Source organism: Capra hircus, chromosome 8 (assembly GCF_001704415.2).
Source record: "Capra hircus breed San Clemente chromosome 8, ASM170441v1, whole genome shotgun sequence".
Classification (NCBI taxonomy): domain Eukaryota; kingdom Metazoa; phylum Chordata; class Mammalia; order Artiodactyla; family Bovidae; genus Capra; species Capra hircus.
In genome coordinates, this window is record NC_030815.1 from 84632094 (window position 1) to 84651279 (window position 19186).

The 19186-nt window shown below is 40.2% G+C and overlaps 1 protein-coding gene across 2 annotated transcripts in view; it reads left to right on the forward strand.

The window, feature by feature from the left end:
* The window catches only part of LOC102171874 (constitutive coactivator of PPAR-gamma-like protein 1), a 117348-nt gene extending 98577 nt beyond the window's left edge, over positions 1–18771 (forward strand). The window contains exons 13-18 of one of the 2 annotated variants that reach the window (XM_005684175.3): positions 4407–4616; positions 6677–6860; positions 7448–7585; positions 9713–9854; positions 10443–10539; positions 16863–18771. In XM_005684175.3, the coding sequence (XP_005684232.3) occupies positions 4407–4616; positions 6677–6860; positions 7448–7585; positions 9713–9854; positions 10443–10539; positions 16863–17174 (1083 nt within the window). In that variant the 3' untranslated portion in view covers positions 17175–18771. Of the gene's footprint in view, positions 1–452; positions 530–4406; positions 4617–6676; positions 6861–7447; positions 7586–9712; positions 9855–10442; positions 10540–16862 lie in introns of those variants that run through there. The other variant, XM_018052502.1, reaches the window with a different exon arrangement.

A 19186-nucleotide genomic window follows, 5' to 3' on the forward strand; every position in this document is an offset into this window, starting at 1 on the left:
GGTTTTCAGTATTCTCCTGTTGGGGCTCAATAAATCTGTGGTTGCCCCTAAATTATTGAGTTAAATTCAGTAATCCAGTGTTGACCCTCAACTGTGTGGAGCCCATGTCATTTGTGATCACCTTAGGCTTCTGATGACTTTGAAACAAGCTAAACTAAACCAAACTTAGGAGAGTCTGCCTCAAATTATACTCTTTACTTTGTAGTTTAAGCTTTTCTGTTAGACAGAAAGTTTTTTTTTAATGGTTTTTGAATTTAAGTTTTCGTTCTAGAATATTTGACCGGGTGTCCCCTGAGAGGCTGGTACTAAGTGCAGGCTCTGCGTCCTGTGTCCTAGAGTGTGGTGCCATCACCACCGTCTTCATCAGCAGACTGTGCTCAGGGGTGTTGTAAATACTTTTACTAGAGTGTGGTGCCATCCCTCTACCTCTACTTCCTGTTTCTCTTATTTAGATTATTACATCAGTATTGACATCCCAGTTCTGAAAATCAGACCGCCAGGTATCAGGTATGCCCACCAAGCCTTATTCACCATCAACTTGCTTTTACTCAAAGTTCATCTTCTCCCATATCCTTTTCATTTTTGGATCAACACATAGGATATAACTTTTGAAAGATAGTCACACTCTAAGCTTTCATTTTGGTTCTTTTGAGGTCTTAGTGCTTTCATGATTTTCTCCTGATTCTTCATCTAAAGCCAGGCATTTCTAGAGCTGTGTTTAGAAAGACCCATTTTATGTGCAGTTACTTCAAGCCCACCACTATCCCTTTGGGTCTTGCTGGTCTGGAGGTCTGTGTTCCTTTCACCAAGGACAGCCTGCATCATTAGTGCTTCATCCACGAGCACCATAAATTCTGAAAGAGCTGGAAGGGAAAAATAACAGCATTCATTGAGGGGAGAAATAGTTGGGGTGTTTTGTTTTGTTTTGTTTTTTAAGATCAGTGATCCTCTCAGTTATCAGATTGAGAACTAATCATTATTTAAATGAACAAAAATCCCTATGCAGAGACTGAGAGTCCCAAAATTCAGTGATAGAAAAGTAAATTTCAAAATGGCTTTTTCACTTAACCATTAAAGTTGTTTTGATATTTCAAAAGCAGTGACAATGCTTTTCTATAAAACACCATTTTCCTGCTTAGGATATAGTCAACTCTTGATTTTTGTTGTTGTTTTAGAGGCCATTATCCAGTTTGTGGATTGCCCAGATCCTGTTTTTCTTCTCCCATTTTTGCCATCATTTGCTTTGAGAATAAGAGGAGAAGAGAAAGAAAAGACCTAGTTTTGACAGTTTGCCCTCTTGATGGCTATTCTGATGGGAGGTTTGGGAAAAGATGTTGAAACCATTGATTTAAATGAATTTGCAAGAGTTTCATCTTGTCCATTCTCTGTCCTCCCGCCACAACCCTGAACAATTGAATGTTCTGCGTGGCTCAGTGATTGACAGCTCTCACTTTTTCCCTGTTATCATTATTTTTTTTTTGGCACTTCTTCTAGGTTACCAGCACAAACATAAAGACTAAGGTAAAATCAGCACTGATGCTGTATTTGAAGGAGGGTGGGTAAAGGATGAAGAGAAAGATCTTTGTACAGTTTTAATATTTATCCAGTTTCTTTCTCCCTTGCTCTTGACATCCCTATAATTGCCTTAAATTCTTTTAACAGTTTCACATGCCAAGTGCAGAATTAAAAGATGGAAAATGAAGAGCTTTAAAGACAGTATTAGGGACGTGCAGCATGTCTGTGATACCTGTAAGAATTGTTGTGCATATAGGTAAATATGCCAAATCAAAGTAAGAGTCTGTTGCCCAGTAATTAGAAGTTGGACAAAGTAAACCGCACTGGAATTTGGTTCTTCAACTAATTGGCTGGAGATGCATTCCATATTTGTGTTTCCTGTAAGATCAGAAAATCTTGTCACTATTTTTCTAGTTGAGGAATAATGGTGGATATTTTATCTTCCGTGGTATAAGAGAATGAGGTTAAGATGTGAATATTACAGCCATTTCTATAGAATGAGGTTAAGATGTGAATATTACAGCCATTTCTATGATCAAGGGTTCAGATTCTGGTGCTACCAGTTATCAGTTTTGTGACCTTGAGCTCTCTGTGACTCAGTTTCTCCATCTATGAAATGGAGTTCTAACAGCAGTATCACCCATACAGTTGTTGAGATGTTAATGAAATAATATATGAAAAAATACTTTGTGTGGTATCTGATACATATTTATTAAGTACCCCATAAATATTAGTGTTATATGTATAATTAACATTTAGGGAATGAAATATAAAGTACCATGTAAAATAATTAAAATTTAAAAAAAGTTTTTTGAATAAAGTGAATCCACGCAGTAATTGAGATTTTATTCACTTTATTTAGACAGTTTCTAAGAATTTTCCTTTATTGAATTAATAATAGTTGCTAGTTCTAAAACTAATTGACTTGAAAATCATTTCTTAAACCCATAAAAACATAGTTCATTAAGTAATGATAAGGTCATTTAAAATAAATACATATGTGTGTGGATAAGGTAGACTTAGCCATTCCTCCCATGAGCTCATTGGGAAGTTACTTGTTTTAACTCAGGTGGCTCTGTGTTCCAGCTCTGATTTCTTAGCCCTCAGATGGCCATCTGCCAGAGTGGGTTTGAGCCCTGTTAGTTAAGTAAGGCCTGAGGGTGCATATGATCTGCACCTCCAGTCGCTAAGAAATGGCAGTAGTACCGAGTTTCCCCGAAGGACACTGCTGCCACTTTGTTTTCTCAGAGCAGCAGCAGCAGCACCGTTGCCTTCCCCTCCGCCTTGACCAGGCCCTCCTCTCCTGGCCTGGACAACTGTGGACTGGCAACAAGAGAGCAGCTAGAGGCCTAGTTGCCATCGTCCCTGCAGAGAGGCCAGGAGATGGGTGCTGCACGGGCAGCCCCCAAGCTCAGGCTGGCATCGCTGCTGTGACACTTTCCCACAGCGTCAGTGTTTAGGAAGGAGAAACTCTCTCTCTCTGCCTTGAGACTCAGAAGAAAGGAATTTCCACTTCCTTTCTACAGTGCAGAGAGAGGCAGGATCAGTAGGGATCTAAGTAGGTTAGGTGACTTTTTTATTTCCATTTTGCGCCCGCCCCGCTTTCTGCTCATAAATGTAAAAATTCATCTGTCATCCCGAACCCACCTGCCCTCAACTGAATATGCTTATTAGTTACTCTTTCCAGCACTACATTGGAGAAGCAGAAGCCAGCAGGCGTGGGCTGGGAGGGACAGGCTTGTCCAGGTTCAGGAAGTTCTTCACTGCATTGACTTCAAGTTTTGTTTTTTGTGTTGTTTTGTTTTTTTTTAAGTTGAAAAATATGGTGTTAGCTGATAATGGGGAATGTTGACGACGACAGCACGAAACATCAGATAATCATAAGTTCATTAATATTTGGCACTGGAGTCATCTTTTTTCTCTTTAATGAAAAGCTCGTTTACCTGCCACAATTAGGCATTGCTTAGTTTGGTACACATAAAGACTGCATTCTCAAGATACCATAACCTTAGAAAATAAGCATGCATGGTGGGAAGACAGAAACCAGGACAGTTAAAACTCAGTCCTGGATAATCCACAAACTAGGTCCTTCACAGATAATCAAGAGTTGACTGTATTTGTCGGTGTTTCTTATCCTGTGCATTAGATGCTAGAAGAAAGGCCTGTGTGTACAAAGGGAGGCTCACAGCACCAATGACTTGAGGGAAAAGAACCCAGAAATGCAAGTCTCTAGATTCTGATAGTCTGCATGGTTCAGATACAGTGTTTTTGCTGTTGTGTTCTTTCATTTATAAGCTATCCATTTCTCCTAAAACATTTTGACAGTCTCATTAATAAGTTGCTATCTAAAACATTAACATATAAAATAATGTAGACATAAAATATAAGCTTTAGAATGAAATTATACCAAGTAATTTCTTTCCAAATAATTTTTTAAGATAACTACTTTAAAAATGCAGAATCTTAATAGAATATTCCTTTTTACCACATTTCTGTTAATATATTACCAGTGTTTAGAATCTGCAATATAAAATTTTATTTCATAAATGAGTAACTGCTAAGGAGTTAAACTAATGATCAGTTACTTTGTCATGTGTCCACCTTAAACACAGTATTGATTTACACTTGTATAACTCTTCACAAATTCCAAATTGAAATATTTCAGTATGTTTATAGAACAGCCTCTTAAACTTAAATTTGTTAAATAACATAAAAAGTCTTTCTGTTCAGACAGGTCAGTGTTAAGTCACTGTAAGGTAGTGATAGAGCTACTTAGGGGGCATTTGGTTGAGGGGTGTCTTTATGACCCATGGAGAGTTATAGTCAGACATTGCAAGAATTGGATGCTGTAGTACTCTTACTCCATAGAAATAATTCTTTTCCATTTAAAGATTGAGAACCTCGACCCCCGAGGCATTCAGCTGTCAGCTCTCTTCATGAGTGGCGTGGACATGGCCCTGTTTGCAAACGACGCATGTGGCCAGCCAGTACCCTGGGAACACTGCTGTCCTTGGATGTATTTTGATGGGAAGCTCTTCCAGTCCAAACTCCTCAAAGCAAGCCGGGAAAAGACCCCACTCATCGACCTCTGTGATGGTCAGGTCAGTTGCAGGAAAGCAGGCTGGGTGGGGCAGGGAGGAGGGGGTGGCCACTTCTAACCAGAATGAAATAATGTTCACTAGCTAATCTGTTGTCTTTCCTACTGAATTTATAATGAGCCCATGCAACAAGAATCTAATTTAGATTGAGCCCAGCCCAGTGTGTAACTAAATGTCAATTCAGTGCCCACATGAGCTGAGCCCAGGACATACACTTGGTTCTCATTATTCACGGTAATTGTACTGTATAAATTCACCTTGAACACTGAATTAGCAAATACGGAATCTTTGCACAGGGTTAGGGTTCTGCAAGCCTTCCGTTGCATTGTCTTCATCAGTCAGTCAATAAGACAATAACCTTGTGTTATGTATATTTCTGTTTAAATACTTCTTAATGCATATATATTGTTAACTCACTCACATTGAACTTATGACTGGCAATGTTATAACTCAGCTTCAACAAAGCTCATTTAACTAACACACGCATTTTCTCTGTACGGCACATCACAGCCTGGCACTTGGAAGCACTAGCCAATACTCAGCACTGTGCTATTCTAACAGCAAAATCATTCACAAAAACACAGAAATTGTGACACTAAGGAGACAGTGACTGGACGCATGTTTACAGTATAAAAACTGAAGCATGAAGACAGTGCTGTGCTTTCTTTAACCTTAGGTGGCAACTCAAGCTCTATTCAACTCAGCGAATGTCTTCAGATGACTATGAAAATGCTAGGAGTATTGATTTTGAGTTTATGAATAAATTTTAGCAAGTGGCTGAGTTTAGAGATGTGGAACTCATGAATAGTCAGGATTGACTGTACTTTTTAAAGTTCTAATTTAAAAATAAAGTGAATTAGGTCATGAGGTTATCTTGTCCCTTTGTATATAAAAGAAGCTCACATATGCTGCAAGCTTTTTGCTTTTTAACCTTAGACTACAAAACATGTATTCTTCCACATGCTGCTTAAGTTAAGGTCAGTTTAAAGACAAATTTACAGAGTAAGCAGGTTTTCAGGTTCTCTGATTAAAGATTGGTTCCTGGTATAGCGACTTAGCACATACATATTTATGTATTTATTAACAAAAGACACTCAGTGTTTTTTCACAGTATAATGTGACATACACAAGTTGTATTGTTCACATTTGTGCAGGCTACCTCACTGGTAGCCCCATGGACAGGTCAATTGGTCTATTGTCCTTTCTCTATTAAAGAGCTCCAGGCATCCCTTAAGAAGCATCTACTACTCTTTGCCTCAGTTCTTTTTCTGTAAAGTGAATGTTTGACCTAAAATTAAATTGATTAGGAAAGTAAAATTTAAAGATGTGAACTAGGCATCATCTACTCCCTGGTGCATGAGTGGAAGGAAGGCTGTGAGCATGACTTGTCTGGACTTAGTCATTGATTTTGAGAACCAAATTTGTTTTCAGTTAATAAATTTTATAGTAAGTGGTTCTCATCTAAAGATATACTGAGTAGGTAGAAATTTAAATTCTTGTTTTATAAGATTGTGAGATAAAGTATCTTTTTTTTTTTTTTTTTTGGCTTTTTTTTTTGCTTTTGTGATCATGTTTGCATTCTGTGGCCTTCCCTGCTGGCTCAGTGGTAAAGAACCTGCCTGACAATGCAGGAGACGTAGGAGATACAGGTTCGATCTCTGGGTCAGGAAGATCCTCTGGAGAAGGAAATGGCAAGCCACTCCAGTTACTCTTGCCTGGAAAAATCCCGTGCACAGAGGAGCCTGGTGGGCCATAGTCCATGGGGTCGCAGAGTCAGACGGGACTTACTGACTATACTACAACAACAGCAGCAACATTGCATTCTGTAAAAAAGTGTCACTGAGCAGATTGTGGCTGTGTTATTTATGGGTAAATAAGCACGGACAGAGGAGCCTGGTAGGCTACCGTCCATGAGGTCACAAAGAGTAGGACGTGACTAAGCGGTTAACACACATGTAGGCGAAGCATAGTGGTCAGCATGTCTTCTTTCTTTCCTGTTCATTCCAATTCAATTGAATTGAATTTGTGAATGAAGTTTTCACATGCCAGTCCTTGACTTCCAGGCCGAGCAAGCTGCCAAGGTAGAAAAGATGCGACAAAGCATCCTGGAAGGGCTGAACTTCTCCCGGCAGAGCCACCCACTCCCCTTCCCACCGCCAGCGGCGCTGCCTTTCTACCCCACCTCTGTGTACCCACGGCACTTCGGGCCCGTCCCCCCGGCCCAGGGCCGAGGGCGGGGCTTTGCAGGTGAGTGTGTCCACCACTGTAGGTACGGACTTGCTAGTGTGGGGAGACAGACACACACATAACATGCAGGCCTTCTCAGTGAGCTGTATCCTGCTATGTTGAGACCTTGTAAATAATTCTCAGCCTTAGTTATGAAGTTTGCAGCAACAGCTCTTCACATTAGAAGGGAACAAACTTGATCCTGGAAGAGATTACGTATGGGAAAGGGAGTGGGAGCTATAGAAGCTATTGCAGAGATATGATTTTTAAATTGGTCAGTGTAGCCAAAAACTCTGCTGACATTTGTGGTTTAAGATTTTCTCATGTTGTGGGGTCAGCGGGGCTGTCCTCCTTTAAGGCTGCCTCCCAAGCCTGTGGCAGAGCCCATAGCAATAGTGTTTGGTCTCCAGAGACTCCTCCAAGAGCAGGCAAGGTGACATTTCTGTGTTGCTGGTGAGCAGAAGGGTCAGGAGGCTCTTCCCTGGCAGCTGATGGTGTAAGAACAACTGAAGGACATGGGGGTCTCTCTGCCTGAAAGCCCACTGGTGGCTTTCCCTGAACCCAGTTCCTCATGGCTTCTCCCATCTCTCTCCACCCGGGTCCCACAGGAGTCTGTGGCTTTGGAAGCCCCTATGGGGAAACTGTAGCGACAGGCGCTTACCGTGCCTTCCGAGTGGCGACAGCAACAGGACACTGTGGAGCCTTCTCAGGCAGTGACAGCAGCAGGACTAGCAAGTCACAGGGCGGTAATTATGCCACAACTCCTCCTGGAGCTTTTTTCCACCAGCAGCTTCCCGCTCCTTCTGGCTCTTCTTCCTCCTTGTCTGTCCTGACTCCAGCACCAAGTCCTTTCTGATAGGCCCCCCACTCTGGTATTTGCTGCTGCTCATCTGCCAGCCTCTGCCTTCCCCCAGGTCTCTGCGGCAGCTTTGCTCTGACCCATCTCTGTCTTCCAGCAGGACCACTGTGTCCACACACAGCCCTTCTCTGCACCTGCCTCCTAATCATTGCCTCCTATGATAGACAGGTTGCCCATTCATTCCCGGGGACGTTTTTTTTGCCTTCGTGTGCTCTAACAGCCCTCTGTAGGTAAAGAGGATCATGCTTGTGTAGAAGAATCTAAGGGCATTGTACAGTTCTTGGCATAAAAGAGTTTTTCATAGTTTGTTTCAGAGAAATATTAGTAAAGAAAAGTCTAATAGTCTGGTTTAAATTTCCATTGCTTCTCTTCTCATTCATATTAGGCTTGTGAGGGTGAGAAAAAGTCTTAACATTGAGTTTTGAAATATTATCTTGTGATTTTGCTGTACTTTGAAGCCCATGACTTGTAACTTTGTCATAAATGCCACATTTTGGGACTGCAAATCTAAACCTGACTGTCAAGTCTGTGTTACAGGATTACTCAAATACAGTTTTGAAGAACTTTTAGGATAGGCAAGCCTTTTCTTGATCAGAAATATTTTTCCAGTTGAGTTACTTGGGTTCTTACAGAAGCTACTAGAGACATCTTTTGTAATAGTAATACTCTTCTGGGTGAATGCTGCCCTCTCTCTGTAGCTGTGGAAGCCACTTTTCTTCTGCTGGACTTGCATGCCTGCTCTTGCCTCCCCTTAGTTTTCCTGGCTTTCCAGGGTGCTTTCCTCCTGTTACTGTGCATCACACAATGCACAGTAGTGTGTGTTCTCTGCTTTACAGTCAGCTTCAGCTTTTTGCAACCCTTGCCTGGAAACTCATGCTGGCCTGCAGTTGTGATAAAATACTGTTGGGGGTTGGGGAGGAGTCTTGACTGTGAACATTGCTCTATCAGAAGTGGTTTAGTCTGAAATGACAATAGGAACGTGCTTCCCAACTTCTACCAAATTGTGTCTGGAATTCAGATCTCCACTGTCCAGTATGGTAGCCGCTGGCCACATGTGGCTTTCAAGCACTTGAACTGTGGCTCATCCAAACTGAGCTGTGTCCTAAGCGCACATCTAATTTTACAGACTTAACATAGAAAGAATGCAAAATGTCTCATTAGTAGTTTTTTATATTGATTACATGTTATTTTGGGTATATTGGGTTAAATAAAATATATGTTATTAATATTTACTTCCTGTGTTTTTACTTTTTTAATGTGGCTACTAGAAAATGTAAGACTTATTTGTAGCTTTTGTTGGACAGAGCTGCCTGGCTGTTAATGATCATGGCTAACACCAGGATGATGGAGAATTTATTATAATGCTTTCCATCTCCCAGAAAAGAAGATGCTTGAGGTTCTGTTTTGTTTTGTTTATATCAGAAATTTTGGTATCAATTAATTATCTAAGCATTTTCTTAGGTAAGTTAGAAAACTTTGGAATATTCACGCTACCAATTAGTGAATACAAGGAATATTTATAATCCTGCCTAAGGAAATTATCATTTAATAACACAATAAGAGTTAACAGGCTGGCTTTACTGATTAATTTCTGTAATGTTTGGTTAAGGTAGTAAAGACTAAGTAATTACCCAAAGAGGAAAACATTTGAATTTGCAGATTTCTGTCTTGATAATGTGGAAGGTGTGCCATGTACACCCAGTACTTTATTGGTTCTGTTTCTGCCTAATAGCGGTACTCATTTTTCAGCCATAACTTAATTTCATTTGTGATTTCTTCCAATAGCCAACACAGTTGTCTTACTTTCAGATATATTTTTAATGACAACTTAAAATCATTAAAATCAATTAAAACCTTTGTGCAAAGGTAGTTCACTTAATAAACAAGAAGTCTTTACAAAGGAAGAGAAAGGGCTTCATATGAAGTAGAAACCACATTTGAAAAGAAATTGCTTGCTTTTTTCTCTTTGCTGTTTCTGTGATTGTCAAGATTTTTTTCATCTACTTCTGTGCAGGAATCCAACCTATACCTTCTCAGGGAGGGAAGCTAGAAATAGCTGGCACCGTGGTTGGCCACTGGGCTGGGAGCAGACGGGGCCGAGGAGGCCGTGGGCCTTTCCCCCTGCAGGTAGTTTCTGTTGGAGGACCAGCAAGAGGGTGAGTTCTGAACAACGAAAATGTATTTGTGTAAATAAAACCAACCTTTTATCTGTTACTTTAATTATATGCTTACTGGTAACATCTTTATATCATTAAATATATTCTTAGTGGTTATGTAGGATTCCATTATATACAACATTATGTAATTATTTAAACCATTGTTAAATAATTATCCAGAAATTAAACTCTGTGCTTCCTATAGCACAGACTGCTGCTGCTGCTGCTAAGTCGCTTCAGTCGTGTCTGACTCTGTGCGACCCCATAGATGGCAGCCCACCAGGCTCCCCCGTCCCTGGGATTCTCCAGGCAAGAACACTGGAGTGGGTTGCCATTTCCTTCTCCAATTCATGACAGTGAAAAGTGAAAGTGAAGTTGCTCAGTCGTGTCCGACTCAGCGACCCCATGGACTGCAGCCCACCAGGCTCCTTCGTCCATGAGATTTTCCAGGCAAGAGTACTGGAGTGGGGTGCCATTGCCTTCTCCATAGCATAGGCTAGACACCTTTAAATCCATTTGATATTATTTTAAATGTTACCTTGAACAGATACAAGTCTGTTTGCTTTTGTCCTCTTTTATGTGTTTTAGGCGTCCAAGAGGCGTTATTTCCACTCCAGTGATCCGAACATTTGGAAGAGGTGGAAGGTACTATGGCAGAGGCTATAAAAACCAGGGTGCGATTCAGGTAATAGCACCACGTAGTGCTAGTGCCAGTTCACTGCTGGGCGCCTGCTCTGCCCCGGCCAGTGTTTCAGGGCCCCTGACCAGAGAGGGGCCGCTGGAAGGCTTCTGACCCAATAGTGGCACGTGGTGGTTTTCAAACCCACCTTCCCGCAAGCCCAGACCGTTTTAGCATCGTTTGGGGTAAAGAGTGTGAGCTCATGATCACGTGCTGTCCCTGGGAATTTAGCTGAGAATAATCCAGAAGCTGTTAATGCTATCTATATTATTTAGGTAAATCACATTTAGGATTTAAAAAGAAGTTGTGACTTTGTAAATGCTAGAACAGTGCTTCCCCGCCCCCCCCCCCCCCCACCATCTTGACTAGTTCTTCCATGAAAGGATCAGCTCATGAGAAAATAAAGTCACATGTCTGTCTTCATGAAAGAGCTAGAACTTTCTTCTGCTCTGGATACTCCATTTTAGGACCTGGATTCTGATTAATTTGCCCTTGAGAATGATATTTTAAAAAGACCAATCAACCTTAACACTGTATTACGTTGTCTCATTTATTGAATTATGGCTTTAATCAAAGTACACAATTTTTTTCTCATAGCATCCTTGTAAACATTAAGAGGAGTACCCTTGTGTGACTCATTTATTAATTAATAGTCCTTATTTGGAAATAGTTGGCCAAGAGACAATAAAACTTCTGCTTGCCAGGTGATCTTAGCATCTTGATAGCTTCCGTTTTGATGAAATACATCAAATAAGTCAAGTACAGAAACAGTCTCTTGCCTGAAAACAGGTCCAGGCAGCCCCTGTTAGCTGTGCAGCATCCAGCAAGGGGGATGCTCATTCTGGTCCTCAGCTCATTCTGGCTCCCCTGTAGTCCCACCCTGACCGTCCTCAGCCTTCATCAAAATGCTCTTTTGAGCCAGAGGTACTCTCAGTCTCTCAGCAGGTTTATGAGAAGGAGGAGAACTTCTTTCTTACTTCTCTAGCCTGGAGCTTGTCTTATAAAATGCCTCTGGATTTTCATTACGGTCATCCTTGGTGGGTACAAGGGCCTTTCCTGAGCTAGTAGTGGGAAATATGTATCTCTATATTGCTTAAGCACTTTTATTTTCATTATAAAACCTAGATACCAAAAAACCACACACACATATATCAAAATGTAGTTTAATGAGATATAAGGCAAATAGCCGTGTAGCCATCACCCATGTGATGAATAGCATTTTCCCAGCTCTTTCTGAGAGCCTCACAGGCCCAGTCACAACACTAACCTCCTGCCTCCCTCTGCACAACATAACCACAACCCTGGAGTTTTACACTCTGTTATTTCTCCCTTGTCACTTTCTGTTTTTTTATCGCTCATATGTGCCTTCCTAGACACTTGATGAATTGTATTAGTTTTTTTTAGTTTGCTATGTCTTCTAAGTCTGTCTGAATCAACAGGTTTCCCTTCCTCCCTTTTTCCTCCATTTATCAACTGAAGGACAACTCAGGCTATTTCGCCTTCAGGATCCTGGCTTTTGCTGAGTGCACACTCACGGTACTGTTCCTTGTGTGACTCTGACCTTTCTTGCCCACTAGTAGCTGGATCTGGATGCTTCGTTGTACTTCGGTTTGTCCCTGTGGCAAGACTGCAGTGGGCTCCTGTGCTTTCCTGTCTGCTTATCTTTTTTTATGTGTCAGAACCTGTTGATCCGTTCATATGCTGCAGATTGCAAAATGAAGATACTCTCGTTCCATCATTTGTTTTTCTTTTTTGGGGTATTTTTATAAAGAGATGCTTCCCATCACTTTCCATCTGGTGCCTCAGTCTTACAGCCCTTCAGGAAAGCTATAGATCAACACATGGTTCTGTAGCTCAACTCACCTGTCCTTGGCCACTGGGACCCTTTGCTGTGACCTCTAGTCTTCAGTAACTTCCTGTCTGGTGTATCACCCAGCCCAGCAAACCAGTGACCGTCATTTCTCTTTGTTTCTTGGTTTCTTTAGTGAGAAATGGCATTTCAAGACCACAGTAAGAGCACTCCCTGATGGACATAAGCGGCCACAGTGTCAATCACAGTTCCTAGTGTTCTGTGTGCACAGACACACACAGTCCTATTTCTTTATATATATAAACACACACACAAATGATATGCTTTTTATTATATTTTTTAAAGGTAGGATTCTCTTGAATTCACACGGATGTTTCCAGTTTAAACTGAAGACTATAAGACTTTTATTTAGTCTCATCTCTGTTACATCTGTATGTTCTTTCTTCTAGACCAAATCACCGTTTCTGGGCTTTTCCTATGAACAGATCTAGAGGGGAAAGGTGTACCCATGCACACTCATGTACAATGCACATGGAAACATATATACATGTAATCTGCTGTTCCCGCCCACCCCAATTAAATTGACTCTTCTAATTCAAATTCAGAATTTTAGGAATTTGACTTAATGTTTACTATTTATGTCAGTATGTCCTTTCTTCCCTCCTGAGAATCTTGGTTCTCAGAACCGAGAGAATGATTAAATTAGAACATCCCATAACTCATCATTTATTTCATTCCACATTGTATACACAGTCTGATCAGTTCAGTTCAGTTCAGTCACTCAGTCATGTCCGACTCTTTGCGACCTCATGAACTGCAGCATGCGAGGCCTCCCTGTCCATCACCAATTCCTGGAGTCCACCCAGACCCATGTCCATCGAGTTGGTGATGCCATCCAACCAACTCATCCTCCGTCATCCCCTTCTCCTCCTGCCCTCAATCCTTTGGCTCCATCCCTTGATTCTTTCTGGAGTTATTTCTCCACTGATCTCTAGTAGCATATTGGGCACCTACTGACCTGGGGAGTTCATCTTTCAGTGTCCTATCTTTTTGCCTTTTCATACTGTTCATGCGGTTCTCAAGGCAAGAATACTGAAGTGGTTTGCCATTCCCTTCTCCAGTGGACCACATTCTGTCAGACCTCTCCACCATGACCCGTCCGTTTTGGGTGGCCCCATACGGCATGGCCTAGTTTCACTGAGTTAGACAAGGCTGTGGTCCATGTGATCAGATTGGCTAGTTGTCTGTGACTGTGGTTTCAGTCTGTCTGCCCTCTGGTCCCCTCTCTCAGTGCCTACCATCTTACTTGGGTTTCTCTTACCTTGAGGAATAGCTAATACTTCCATCACCAGCACAATCACAGAAAACAATTAAAGTGTTGGTATGTGCTTCCTCCATTTTCCCCCACCATTCTCACATTTTAAAAAGTAGCCATGCTACTACTGTCTACATTGTCCAAGGTACATTATCCTTTCAGCTACATTTATCCAGGGTCTGTAGATAACTTCATGTCCTGTGCCCCATAAGCCTTGAGGCTGCTGTTCCATTTTGTCCCTCTGAGGCTCTTTGCTTTAGTGAGTTCCTAGGGAGGACTTAGGAAAACAGTATTTAATTTGAAAGTAGTTTATTTTCCCAGTAATTAGAAATATTGGTTCACATCTTCTCAAGAGACTTTTACGCATGTTATATGATTTTCTTCTGTCATAAAGCTTTGCTTCATGACTAATAAAGATGAATAATAATTGAGTTGTCTTTCCCTTTGAAGTCATTTGATGTTTTGACCTAAATGCCTAAATTTCTCCCCCCACCCCACCCCCGCCACAAACTCCTTCATTTTTTTTTTTTTTGCTGAAGTTTAGTGCTGGTCATTCTTGGGTCATTGCACTCAGTATGCAATACTTTGTTTCCAAGCACAATTTCAAATTTTTTTTTTTCCAGAAAATTTTCTTGAATTAGTTGTTTTTCATTTCAGTTCTTTTGCTTTGGTCTCTTTTCATCTCTGGTGCTCTGTCTTCAGTGTTTGGCATACTCTGGATTCCTTTTGTCTCAAGATGTGACTCATACACTAATGTAGTTCATCTGTTTAAAGTGTACAATTCAGTGTATTCTCAAGGTCATACAGCAATCACCACTAATTCTAGAACATTTATCACCCCAGAAGAAACCCCAAAAGAAGCTTTACTCATGAGCAGTCACACCCCACCCTCGTAGACTCTGATGATCTGCTTTCTGTCTGGACTTGCCCTCCGTACATACCATGTAAATGCACCTGCTGTGCCCCAGACCAGGACTTCATTCTTCATTACTGTGAGTGATGCGCCACTGTCTAGATAGTACTACATTTTGTTTACTTGTTCATCAGTTGATGGACATTTAGATTGTTTCCACTTTTTTGCTATTATGAATAATGTTGCTGCTGCTGCTAAGTCGCTTCAGTCCTATGAACACATATATACAGAACACATATATTTTGTGTTTTTCCCCCCAAGTTTTAATGAGATATAATTGACACAATATTATATCAGTTTCATTTATACAACATAATGATTTGATACTTGTATTTACAAAATGATCACCAGAGTAAGTCTAGTAAACATCCATCACTGCACATAATTACAGATTTCATTTTCTTGTGATGGGAATGTATCTTTTAAGATATTCTCAGCAACGTTTAAATATATAATAGAACACTGTTAATTGTAGTCTTTGTGTGCAAGTTTTTGTATGGACACATTTTCAGTTCTCTTGAGTATATATGTAAAAGTGAATTTCTTGGTCATATGGTAACTCTGTGTTTAAGCATTTGAGGAGCCGCAAAATTTTCTAAGTGACTGCATTTTCCATTCCTATTAGCAACATATGAAGATTCCAATACTATATGCGTCCATGGCAACCCTTGCTACTCTCTGTTACTGAGTTTAGCCATCCTTGTGGGTGTAAAATGGGATCTCATTGTGAGTTTGACCCACATTTCCCTTTCTTTGTCTCTGATTTTAAAATTTTTCTTCTTTAGCCTTCAGGTTTTATATAATGTTTATTTAGTGGTGTTTCTTTTAGTTTAGTGTTCCTTTCTGGAATTATTTTTTCTTTAATTTTTAATTCTTCCCTAAGGTTTTCACCTCCCTTGATGGCTTTTCCTGGGTTAATATGTGTTCCTGTTCATCCTGTCCTGTCATAGCCTGTTTTAAAATCAGAGGAAGAAGTCTTAATTATTTACTGGCGTGCCATTCTGACGTATTTCATTGTCCTTGGGGATGCTGTTCCATCTTTTATTGGTGTAATGTGTGGCTTCACCGTGGTATTTCCTGTTGCTCATTTTAAGTGAAAGTAGTACCCTTGCCCCTTGAGAAGGACGGATGATAACTGGCACCTTATTTACTGAGTCGCTGGCCCCACTGTCTCTGTTCTTGCCATCCTGATGGGGCAGTTCTGAGAGGCTATGTCAGTGGGACAAGAGGCAGTGCTGCCCCCTGCTCATGGTGCTTATAGTGGTGGGCGACTCTTTGCAGTGGTCTGGGCTTATGGAACAATTTGCTGTAGAGAGAGAGTGTCTGTTTCCAAACAGCTGCAGGCTGTCTTTCCTTCTTAGTCTCCCTGCATCCTTCATAACTATAGGGCGGTCCCCTAATGAGCAGTCCCCACGGAGCGTTTCCCGTAGCAGGCATCTGTGAGGGCACTGCTCCATCACCACTGGCAGTGCTGCACCAAGTGTGTGTTCAGTCTGGGAAGTGGACTTTTCCCTTAAGAAGAGTGAGGGCTTTGAGATTTGAAAGCACCTACCTGAAATCGTCAGTATTCTTTTTCTTCCCTTTTGGCCCTCCTGTATTTTTATAGTAATTACTTTCCTCAAGGTTCCTAGAGAATGACAGAAGTATTGACCTTTAGAAAAGTTTACATGAGTATTTCCGAATTGCAGGATTCAAAACTAAAATGAGAAGACACTGTGTGAAAATGAGCCCAGATAGGAAACATGATAACCCCTGGTGTACAAGATAGGTACCTCCAGTTCTACTCTGTATATAGACTGCAGAGTGGATAGAGTACATAACAGAATGAATAGAGCAGATATAGAGCATAGAATATAGAATGTATATGTATTATAGAGTGTATATGGATTATGAAGTTGACCCTTGACAACATGCAGTCAAAAATCCACACAGAACTTTATAGTTAGCCTGCTTCCATATCCACAGTTCTGCATTTGCAGATTCATTTAGGGCTATAGTACGTATCGACTGAAAAAAAATCCATATAATGGTGGACTTGGGCAGTCCAAATCCATGTTGATCAAGGGCCAAGTGTATAGAGAATATATAGAGTATATAATAGAGTGCATAGAGTATATGACAGTGTATAATATCCATAGGGTAGAGAGTACGTACAGTGAGGGACACAGCCACACATTCACTGCATTCTATTCTTGAATCTGCAGTGAGTCACCAGGCCTCAGTTGGTGTCTCCTCTCTCCCGCTGTTTATCAAACACTGCCTTATTGCTTGCTGTCTTTCATTTTTAATAGGGCAAGCCTCCCTATGCTGCTTCAGCAGAAGAAGTGGCCAAAGAACTGAAGTCGAGATCCGGGGAATCTAAATCCTCCGCTATGTCTTCAGACGGGTCCCTGGCTGAAAATGGAGCGGTGGCTGAGGAGAAGCCGGCTCCCCAGATGAACGGGAGCGCGGGCGACACCAGGGCCCCCAGCCACTCGGAAAGTGCCTTGAACAATGACTCTAAGACGTGCAATACAAATCCTCACTTAAATGCACTAAGTACAGACAGTGCTTGCCGTAGAGCTGATGCTCTGGAGGCAGCTGTCTTAAAGAAAGAAGAGTAAACTTATTTTTTATAGAGGGTGAAGGATGCTGGAAGGGTAAGGATTTAGGAATATCTGGAGAGAAAGAGAGCCTACAGTTATGTACATTTTTTCCTTTCCGTAAGAGAAAAATGAGGACTTTGGAAATTCGGATCCCTCTTTGATATCAGAGATTTAAACAACACATTTTTAGTTTTAACCAGTTGTAGTCAAAATGCTACAATAAAACAAAAAGAGAGAAAGAAAATGAAGAGCATTTGACTCCCACACTTAAAATGAAGTACACACAAAGTTTAAACTGGTTAATGACAAAAGCCTATAGTTGTGTTTCTTGAACTATAAAGAAAACAAATTTTGGCAGTCTTTAAGTATATATAGCTTAAAATATCATTTTTAGCATTTGGCACCATATGTATGCCATTATCTTTGATTTTGCATTACTGTTCACAAGAAAGCTTTGTCTAAGGCTTTGATTTTATGATTATGAAAGAAATAAGGCACAACCACAGTTTTTCTTTCTTACTTAAAATTCATCACTGTTGATGTGGTTCTTTTGTGTTAAGAAAAAAAGTGCAACTATCAGAACAAAAAATTATAGAGTAATATTGCCGTTCTGCTGATTTTAAATATACAGTACATCATACATACTTTACAAGCAAGTTAAATGGAGATAAAGTTGAAATCATAGAAGATGCAAATGACCTTTCAAAATCAACACAATGTGTTCTGAAACTTTTCGTGACTTAATACCATGCATCTGTGATCAATGAACTATGTGGTTTTGAATCGGATGTAGACCATTAGTGCTACTTACTTGAGCTAAACTTCTGCATGGTTCATAATTTTTAAAGTGTGTAGTTAATATTATGCATGTTATTGTCCTTTCTTCCATTCTTACCAGTATGTGCCCATTTGCAAAACAAAAATGCTAATAATCAGTAATAGTCCTATAAAAGATGTTAACTCTGTTTAGTCATTGACTGATCTTGCTCTAACCTTAAAATTTTGTGATTATTGACCTCTGTTGCATTTATTCTAAAACCCCCCAAATTATCTAGCTGTTTCAAATATCAACATTACCCTGGTGTATTCACTGCTGTATGCATTATTGTTCTTTGTTGCTGTTTTATGCCTTCATATTAGCAAAATATGAAATTCTGTGAAAAAAAAAATCCCTTTGATCTTTAAAAGAAAAAACAAAAAAAAAACAACCCCCCCTTCTGTAGCAGGAAACAAATTGCTTGTTCTTGAGAACTTTCCCATCAAGAATTTAGTAGAAGCAGGTATACTTATATCATTTTGATGTTTTTGTTAATGTTTCCAAACAATGTACTTTGAAATCAGAATCACTTCTTATTCGTTTTCATATAATTCTCCTGATGCTCTTCATCACACATTAGTGATCAGAAATGAGATGTAATTCCCCAATCCCTGCCCGCAAGACCTGAGTAGGATCTTACTGTAAGTTGAAGGGAGTTTTGCCCTAACTCATGGATTGTGCAAGAATGAACTGCTGTTGGGTTTGACTGATTGTAGATGGGTTGTGGTGTGGTGTATCTGAAGGCTATTGAATGCAACTTACAATGCTTAATAAAAATCTTTATTCTTTTAGTATAAAGATGGTGTGGCTTTAAATTCTTTGTAAGAACATCCATTTTACTGAGGTTTAATGCCAATTGAAACAGCTACTAAAGAGCTTAGTCAAATAACCAAAATTTAGAAGTAATTTGCCCATTGCAAGTAATTCCATTTCTTTCTCTAAAGGAACATGTGTTGTCAAAATGCAAGTTATGTTGATGCTGATGCCTGAATTTCATAATTACAAAAAAAGACATTCTTTGATAGAGCAGGCTTAGAAATAGAAATTTAAACTTAAAAAAAAGAAAAAAAGCCCAAGGAAGAAATACATTTGATCTTGATTAAACCACTTTTTAAAAAGCCAAATCCATACTGTATTTGTTTAGTTTTTACTTAGTGCACTTTTTTTGTTCTAGCACGTTACATTTAGCTGTTTACATCTAGCACATTACATT